Source organism: Chanos chanos, chromosome 6, assembly GCF_902362185.1.
Source record: "Chanos chanos chromosome 6, fChaCha1.1, whole genome shotgun sequence".
Classification (NCBI taxonomy): Eukaryota; Metazoa; Chordata; class Actinopteri; order Gonorynchiformes; family Chanidae; genus Chanos; species Chanos chanos.
The window spans coordinates 1,155,001-1,165,000 of NC_044500.1; the positions used below are offsets into that span (position 1 = coordinate 1,155,001).

General features: G+C 41.9%; 1 protein-coding gene across 2 annotated transcripts in view; it reads left to right on the forward strand.

Annotated features, from left to right (window-relative positions):
• dgkd (diacylglycerol kinase delta) overlaps positions 1–10,000 on the forward strand; it is a 40,209-nt gene that overhangs the window by 22,053 nt on the left and 8,156 nt on the right. For both annotated transcript variants that reach the window (XM_030776370.1, XM_030776369.1), the window contains 9 exons: positions 1,364–1,526; positions 1,718–1,826; positions 2,837–2,976; positions 3,182–3,266; positions 3,618–3,712; positions 4,677–4,776; positions 5,668–5,929; positions 6,111–6,242; positions 9,443–9,571. In XM_030776370.1, the coding sequence (XP_030632230.1) occupies positions 1,364–1,526; positions 1,718–1,826; positions 2,837–2,976; positions 3,182–3,266; positions 3,618–3,712; positions 4,677–4,776; positions 5,668–5,929; positions 6,111–6,242; positions 9,443–9,571 (1,215 nt within the window). The remainder of the gene's footprint in view (positions 1–1,363; positions 1,527–1,717; positions 1,827–2,836; positions 2,977–3,181; positions 3,267–3,617; positions 3,713–4,676; positions 4,777–5,667; positions 5,930–6,110; positions 6,243–9,442; positions 9,572–10,000) is intronic.

Consider the following 10,000-nt stretch of genomic DNA (forward strand, 5'->3'; position numbering starts at 1 on the left):
CTTTCACTAATAAACCCTTCACTACTGAACCCTTCACTACTGAACCTTTCACTACTGAACCTTTCACTACTGAACCCTTCACTACTGAACCCTTCACTACTGAACCTTTCACTACTGAACCTTTCACTACTGAACCCTTCACTAATATACCCTTCACTACTGAACCCTTCACTACTGAACCCTTCACTACTGAACCCTTCACTAATAAACCCTTCACTACTGAACCTTTCACTACTGAACCTTTCACTACTGAACCCTTCACTACTGAACCCTTCACTACTGAACCCTTCACTAATATACCCTTCACTACTGAACCCTTCACTACTGAACCCTTCACTACTGAACCTTTCACTAATAAACCCTTCACTACTGAACCCTTCACTACTGAACCTTTCACTACTGAACCTTTCACTACTGAACCCTTCACTACTGAACCCTTCACTAATATACCCTTCACTACTGAACCCTTCACTACTGAACCCTTCACTACTGAACCTTTCACTACTGAACCTTTCACTACTGAACCCTTCACTAATATACCCTTCACTACTGAACCCTTCACTACTGAACCCTTCACTACTGAACCTTTCACTAATAAACCCTTCACTACTGAACCTTTCACTACTGAACCTTTCACTACTGAACCCTTCACTACTGAACCCTTCACTACTGAACCCTTCACTAATAAACCCTTCACTACTGAACCCTTCACTACTGAACCCTTCACTACTGAACCCTTCACTAATATACCCTTCACTACTGAACCCTTCACTACTGAACCCTTCACTACTGAACCTTTCACTACTGAACCTTTCACTACTGAACCCTTCACTAATATACCCTTCACTACTGAACCCTTCACTACTGAACCCTTCACTACTGAACCCTTCACTAATAAACCCTTCACCACTGAACCCCTCACTAATATAACCTTTCACTAATAAACCCTTCACTACTGAACCCTTCACTACTGAACCCTTCACTACTGAACCTTTCACTAATATGCCCTTCACTACTGAACCCTTCACTACTGAACCCTTCACTACTGAACCCTTCACTACTGAACCTTTCACTACTGAACCCTTCACTACTGAACCCTTCACTACTGAACCTTTCACTACTGAACCTTTCACTAAGACTGGGTTTAATGTTACACTTATTCACACACTGATACACTCATTCACATATAATGAATGAAAGACATTCACATACAGTGGATTACTGACACACAGATGTGTCCATATAACTAGGTGTGGTCCTATCAGGCATTAAGCATCACAGAATGTGGGGATTAAGTTAGTCATGTGTTAGTTAGTGGTAGAGGAGCTGTTTAAATCAGTGATGTGTTTATTTTGTCCTGTAGGTTTTTGGAAGGCGACATGCCCCCCGTCCTGTACCAGCCCTCTGTTAGTGTTTGTGAACTCTAAGAGTGGAGATAACCAGGGGGTCAAATTTCTGCGTCGCTTCAAACAACTGCTCAACCCTGCACAGGTCTTTGACCTCATGAATGGAGGACCACACCTGGGGTGAGTTAGCGTGCGTGTGAGTGAGTGTATGTGAGCATGCGCGCACGCGCGTGTGTGTGTGTGTGTGTGTGATCATGTGTCTGTCTATGTGTGTGTGTCTCTGTGTGAGTGTATGTGTGTGTGTGAGCATGTGTGTGTGTGTGTGTGTGTAGAGAAGTATGTGAAGCTAATCTTTCTGATCTCCCTGGCAGTTTGCGGCTGTTTCAGAAGTTTGACACATTCCGTATCCTGGTGTGTGGGGGAGATGGCAGTGTGGGATGGGTGTTATCTGAGATAGACACACTGACTCTCCACAAACAGGTCAGCAACACACACACACACACACACACACACACACACACACACAGATAGACACACTGACTCTCCACAAACAGGTCAGCAACACACACACACACACACACGCAGAGATAGACACACTGACTCTCCACAAACAGGTCAGCAACACACCTACACACACACAGACACACACGCAGAGATAGACACACTGACTCTCCACAAACAGGTCAGCAACACACACACACACACACACACGCACGCACGCACAGAGATAGACACACTGACTCTCCACAAACAGGTCAGCAACACACACACACCTACACACACACACACACACACACACACACAGATAGACACACTGACTCTCCACAAACAGGTCAGCAACACACACACACACACACACACGCACGCACAGAGATAGACACACTGACTCTCCACAAACAGGTCAGCAACACACACACACCTACACACACACACACACACACATACACAGAGATAGACACACTGACTCTCCACAAACAGGTCAGCAACACACACACACACACCTACACACACACACACCTACACACACACATATCCACACACACACACACACACATACACATACACACAGATAGACACAATGACTCTCCACAAACAGGTCAGCAACACACGCACACCTACACACACACACACACACACACACACACTAATATCCACACACACAGGAACACACACACAGAAACACAAACACATCCTCTCTCTCTCTTTCTCTCTCTATCTCTCTCTGTTCTGACTGTGTGCTGCCCTCTATTGGCCGACCCGTATAACAGAAAATAAATCTCTGACGTTAGTCCTCTGGTAATTTAGAATGCGTCTATTAAATGTTGAGATATTACTTCTTCAATTGTGTTGCGTTGCCGTGTTGTGAGTGCTGTACTGTGAGTTGTATGTAACATGTGTGTGTTGCGTTGTGAGTTGTGTGTAACGCATGTGTGTTGCGTTGTGAGGTGTGTATAACGCTTGTGTGTGGTGTGGGGTTTTTCTGGTGGCAGTGCCAGCTGGGCGTGCTTCCTCTGGGCACGGGGAACGACCTGGCGCGGGTTTTGGGCTGGGGGTCGGCCTGTGATGATGACACACAGCTGCCTCAGATTCTGGAGAAACTGGAGCGAGCCAGCACCAAAATGCTTGATAGGTGAGTGTGTGTGTGTGTGTGTGTGTGTGTGTGAGTCTGTGCATGTGTGTGTGTGTGTTTGTGTGTCTGTTTTTTCTATATGGTTACATGAGTATGTTTGTGTGTGTGTGTCTGTATGTGTGGGTGTATAGTTCTTCAGATTATTCTAAATTTTAGATTATTGGTTGGTTGAATGTGTTTATTAAATGGTTGGTTTCATGAACAGGTGGAGTATTATGGTCTATGAGACTAAGTTTCCACGGCAACATTCCAGCTCCACTGTAACAGAGGACTACAGCGAGGACTCAGAGGTACTTAACCCCTGAGTGACATCACTTCCTGCTACAAAAGAGCTTGGCTTGGTTATTGGTCATGTGTGAGATTTAGGCCGGCCCACTCTTACCCTGCGTTACTCCATACACACTCACATTAACAGAAACGTGTACTCATGCTCAGAAGCACAGACACACAGTGACCCTCTCAGAGTGGACCTTTCTGTGACTGTTTGATCCTAAAGCGTACTCAGAGGGAAAGTTCACTCACTTAATGTCACTTTGTTTACAGACTGTTGGGTGAAAGTTCCTCCAAACACACATAGTCACACACACACACACACACGCTCACTCATGCACTTGTCTGTGTTTCTCTGGCTGCTGTTGAAGGTACAGCAGATTCTAACATACGAGGATTCTGTAGCTGCTCATCTGTCTAAGATTCTGACCTCAGATCAGCACTCTGTCGTCATCTCCTCTGCCAAGTGAGTCTGCACACGCACACACACACACAAACACACACAGATGCACACACAGATGCGCACGCACACACATACACACACAGACGTGCAGGCACACACACACACACACAGACGCACACACACAAACACACACAGACGCGCACGGACACGCATACACACAGAGATGCACACACACACACACACACACACACACACAGACACACACACACAAACACACACAGACGCGCACGGACACGCACACACACAGAGATGCGCACACACACACACACACACACACAGACACGCCCACACACATAGACACACACTCACACACACACACACACACACACACACAAAGATACACACAAATTTTCACATGATCACACAAACGAAATTGTGATTTATCAGATGTATATCTCTTTGAAATGGCTGGTTCAAGATAACACAAGGTGATGTGGAAATGGCTATAAAAATGGTCTGGGACAAATTCACTCTCCTTACGGTGTATAGATAAGGTTTATAGATAAGGTTTATAGATAAGGTTTATAGATAAGGTTTATAGATAAGCTATAGATAAGATTATTTACAGATCAGCCCTGTGGTGAACTGAGTCAATGGTTTGTCATTTTTAAAAAGTGGGTCCCCAGAAACGCTGCTCTCCTTGTCTGCCTGTAGTTTCCAGGTTAAGAAGCATTACAGTTGTGTGTTTGAGCATATGTCTCTGTGCGTGTGTGTGTGTGTGTGTGTGTGTCTGTGTGTGTGTGTGTGTTTCTGTGTGTGTGTGTGTGTGTGTGTGTGTGTATGTGTGTTTCTGTGTGTGCGTGTGTGTGTGTGTGTTTCTGTGCGTGCGTGTGTGTGTGCGTGTGCGTGTGTGTATGTGTGTTTCTGTGTGTGTGTGTGCGTGTGTGTGTGTGTGTGTGTGTGTGTGTGTGCGTGTGTGTGTGTGCGTGTGTGTGTGTGTGTGTGTGTGTGTGTGTGTTGTCCACAGGGTTCTGTGTGAGACAGTGAAGGACTTTGTGGCTCGTGTGGGCAGAGCTTATGAGAAAAACACAGAGAGTTCTGAGGAGTCAGAAGCCATGGCAAAGAAGGTAACACACACACACACACACTCGTTCACACACATACACACACACACACACACACTCATTCATACACATACACACACACACACACTCCGGATATACTCTGTGATGACAGTTGTGAGTGGTTGTAGGTTAAGAGCTGCTGTGATTGGTTGTGAGAGGACTGACTGTTGTTTGTGGTTGTCTGTAGTGTGATTGGTTGTGAGAGGACTGATAGATGTTTGTGATTGGTTGTGAGAGGACTGACAGATGTTTGTGATTGGTTGTAAGAGGACTAACAGTTGTTTGTGGTTGTCTGTAGTGTGATTGGTTGTGAGAGGACTGACAGATGTTTGTGACTGGTTTTGAGAGGACTGACTGTTGTTTGTGGTTGTCTGTAGTGTGATTGGTTGTGAGAGGACTGACAGTTGTTTGTGGTTGTCTGTAGTGTGATTGGTTGTGAGAGGACTGACAGTTGTTTGTGGTTGTCTGTAGTGTGATTGGCTGTGAGAGGACTGACAGTTGTTTGTGGTTGTCTGTAGTGTGATTGGTTGTGAGAGGACTGACAGTTGTTTGTGGTTGTCTGTAGTGTGATTGGTTGTGAGAGGACTGACAGTTGTTTGTGGTTGTCTGTAGTGTGATTGGCTGTGAGAGGACTGACAGTTGTTTGTGGTTGTCTGTAGTGTGATTGGTTGTGAGAGGACTGACAGTTGTTTGTGGTTGTCTGTAGTGTGATTGGTTGTGAGAGGACTGACAGTTGTTTGTGGTTGTCTGTAGTGTGATTGGTTGTGAGAGGACTGACAGTTGTTTGTGGTTGTCTGTAGTGTGATTGGTTGTAAGAGGACTGACAGTTGTTTGTGGTTGTCTGTAGTGTGATTGGTTGTGAGAGGACTGACAGTTGTTTGTGGTTGTCTGTAGTGCGGTATTCTGAAGGAGAAGTTGGACTCCTTACTGAAGACTCTAAATGAGGAGGCTCAGGCCACCAGTGTCATGGCAACGCCGCCTCCAACCATCGCCGAGGAGCAGGAGGGGGAAGAGTGTGTTCCACTGCACCCCCACCCTCCCCCACCCACCTCACCAAGACCCACACCCGCCATCTTCAAACCCAGAGAACAGCTGATGCTACGAGCTAACAGTCTGAAAAAAGCTATCAGACAGATTATTGAACACACGGAGAAAGGTTAGACACACACACACACACACACACCTGTAACCAGTACAGACACCATCTCTTACAGCTACATGCAGAGGCCAAAACATACCTTACACTCAGAGAGCTGAGAAAAAGTGCCTGTTCTCTCTCTCTCTGTCTCTCTGTCTCTCTCTCTCTCTCTCTCTCTCACTCTCTCTGTCTCTCTCAGCGGTCGATGAGCAGAATGCCCAGACTCAGAATGTGTTTGGACTGGGCTCAGATGAGGCAGAGGAGGATGATGAAGAGGATAAACTGTCTGTGCAGTCGTCCTACAGCGCCAAGCCACGCCCTGTCCGCAGAGGTCAGAGGTCACACCCAGCACAAGTCTCAAAAAATGCTCAAGTACCCCATGAGCTCTCTGATAGCGCTAAAACTAAGTTTTAACAGCATTATATTAATGCTATAATAATGCTCAGGTAACGCTTTAACAACATTGTATTAACGCTATAATAATGCTCAGGTAACGCTTTAACAACATTGTATTAACGCTATAATAATGCTCAGGTAACGCTTTAACAACATTGTATTAACGCTATAATAATGCTCAGGTAACGCTTTAACAACATTGTATTAACGCTATAACAATGCTCAGGTAACGCTTTAACAACATTGTATTAACGCTATAATAATGCTCAGGTAACGCTTTAACAACATTGTATTAACGCTATAATAATGCTCAGGTAACGCTATAACAATATTGTATTAACGCTATAATAATGCTCAGGTAACGCTTTAACAACATTGTATTAACGCTATAATAATGCTCAGGTAACGCTTTAACAACATTGTATTAACGCTATAATAATGCTCAGGTAACGCTTTAACAACATTGTATTAACGCTATAATAATGCTCAGGTAACGCTTTAACAACATTGTATTAACGCTATAATAATGCTCAGGTAACGCTTTAACAACATTCTATTAACGCTATAACAATGCTCAGGTAACGCTTTAACAACATTGTATTAACGCTATAATAATGCTGTGGTAACGCTTTAACAACATTGTATTAATGCTATAATAATGCTCAGGTAACGCTATAACAATATTGTATTAACGCTATAATAATGCTCAGGTAACGCTTTAACAACATTGTATTAACGCTATAATAATGCTCAGATAACGCTTTAACAACATTGTATTAATGCTATAATAATGCTCAGGTAACGCTATAACAATATTGTATTAACGCTATAATAATGCTCAGGTAACGCTTTAACAACATTGTATTAACACTATAACAATGCTCAGGTAACGCTTTAACAACATTGTATTAACGCTATAACAATGCTCAGGTAACGCTTTAACAACATTGTATTAACACTATAACAATGCTCAGGTAACGCTTTAACAACATTGTATTAACACTATAACAATGCTCAGGTAACGCTTTAACAACATTGTATTAATGCTATAATAATGCTCAGGTAACGCTTTAACAACATTATACTAACGCTATAACAATGCTCAGGTAACGCTTTAACAACATTGTATTAACACTATAACAATGCTCAGGTAACGCTTTAACAACATTGTATTAACGCTATAATAATGCTCAGGTAACGCTTTAACAACATTGTATTAACGCTATAATAATGCTGTGGTAACGCTTTAACAACATTGTATTAATGCTATAATAATGCTCAGGTAACGCTTTAACAACATTGTATTAACGCTATAATAATGCTCAGGTAACGCTTTAACAACATTGTATTAATGCTATAATAATGCTCAGATAACGCTTTAACAACATTGTATTAATGCTATAACAATACTCAGGTAACGCTTTAACAACATTGTATTAATGCTATAATAATGCTCAGGTAACGCTTTAACAACATTGTATTAACACTATAACAATGCTCAGGTAACGCTTTAACAACATTGTATTAATGCTATAATAATGCTCAGGTAACGCTATAACAATATTGTATTAACACTATAATAATGCTCAGGTAACGCTTTAACAACATTGTATTAACACAATAACAATGCTCAGGTAACGCTTTAACAACATTGTATTAACACTATAACAATGCTCAGGTAACGCTTTAACAACATTGTATTAATGCTATAATAATGCTCAGGTAACGCTTTAACAACATTATACTAACGCTATAACAATGCTCAGGTAACGCTTTAACAACATTGTATTAACACTATAACAATGCTCAGGTAACGCTTTAACAACATTCTATTAACGCTATAACAATGCTCAGGTAACGCTTTAACAACATTGTATTAATGCTATAATAATGCTCAGGTAACGCTTTAACAACATTGTATTAACGCTATAATAATGCTCAGGTAACGCTTTAACAACATTGTATTAATGCTATAATAATGCTCAGGTAACGCTTTAACAACATTGTATTAACACTATAACAATGCTCAGGTAACGCTTTAACAACATTGTATTAACGCTATAATAATGCTGTGGTAACGCTTTAACAACATTGTATTAACGCTATAATAATGCTCAGGTAACGCTTTAACAACATTGTATTAACGCTATAATAATGCTCAGGTAACGCTTTAACAACATTCTATTAACGCTATAACAATGCTCAGGTAACGCTTTTACAACATTGTATTAACGCTATAATAATGCTCAGGTAACGCTTTAACAACATTGTATTAACGCTATAACAATGCTCAGGTAACGCTTTAACAACATTGTATTAACACTATAACAATGCTCAGGTAACGCTTTAACAACATTGTATTAACGCTATAATAATGCTCAGGTAACGCTTTAACAACATTGTATTAATGCTATAATAATGCTCAGGTAACGCTTTAACAACATTGTATTAACGCTATAATAATGCTCAGGTAACGCTTTAACAACATTGTATTAACGCTATAATAATGCTCAGGTAAGGCTTTAACAACATGTTACGTATGCCGTAGTAATATTCTACTAAGATGGTATGAACACTCACGTAATGCTGTGATAACGCTCTGCTAACGCTGTGAGAACACTCAGGTAACACTGATGTAACACACTAATTGTGATGCAGTACTCAGTTCACAATGTTTAATGACCAAGCAGTCTATTCTCCTGTGGACTTTCAAAGTGGCCGTGTGTTTGTGTGTGTGTGTGTGTGTGTGTGTGAGAGAGAGAGAGAGAGAGAGTAAATATGTGTGTGTGTGTGAGAGTAAATGTGTGTGTGTGCGTGTGTGAGAGAGAGTAAATGTGTGTGTGTGTGTGTGTGAGAGAGGGAGTAAATGTGTGTATGTGTGTGAGAGAGAGAGAGAGTAAATATGTGTGTGTGTGAGAGAGTAAATGTGCGTGTGTGTGTGAGAGAGAGTAAATGTGTGTGTGTGTGTGTGTGTGGGAGAGAGAGTAAATGTGTGTGTGTGTGTGTGTGCGTGCGCGTGTGTGTGTGTGTATATATGCAAGCTGTATCTGTGTTTCTGATGTGTAATTGGAAGCGTTTGTTTGGGTAACTGAAAATGCAATGGCTCTCTTTCTGCCTCTCTCTCTGTCTCTCTAGTGTCTAAGACGCCATGTGAGAAACTCATCAGTAAAGGAAGCTTGTCTTTAGGCAGCTCTGCATCACTTCCTGTGCAAACAGGAAGCAGGGAAAACATGCCAATGCTCAACACCAAGATACTGTATCCTGGTAAGAGCTCCAATACAACGACCATTAAGTTCATTATAGGACGATTCCCGTCTGTTCATTATAGAACGATTCCTCCCCGTTCATTATAAAATTATTCCTCCCCGTTCATTATAAAATGATTCCCGTTTGTTCATTATAAAACAATTCCCATCTGTTCATTATGAAGCAGTTCCTCTCTTTTCATTATGAAACGATACCTGTCTGTGCATTACAAAACCATTCACATCAGCTGAATCTCGTTTGAATAATGTGAATCCGATTTGAATAGCGCATTGGACTTTAGGGGGCTATCATTTTAGTACACTGCTTGACTGTGTCCACTTGCATGTATGTATGTGTGTGTGTATGTGCACGCGTTTCTGTATGTGTGTGTGTGTGTTTGTGCGTGTGTGTGTGCGCGTCTGTCTGTATGTGTGTTTATGTGTATGC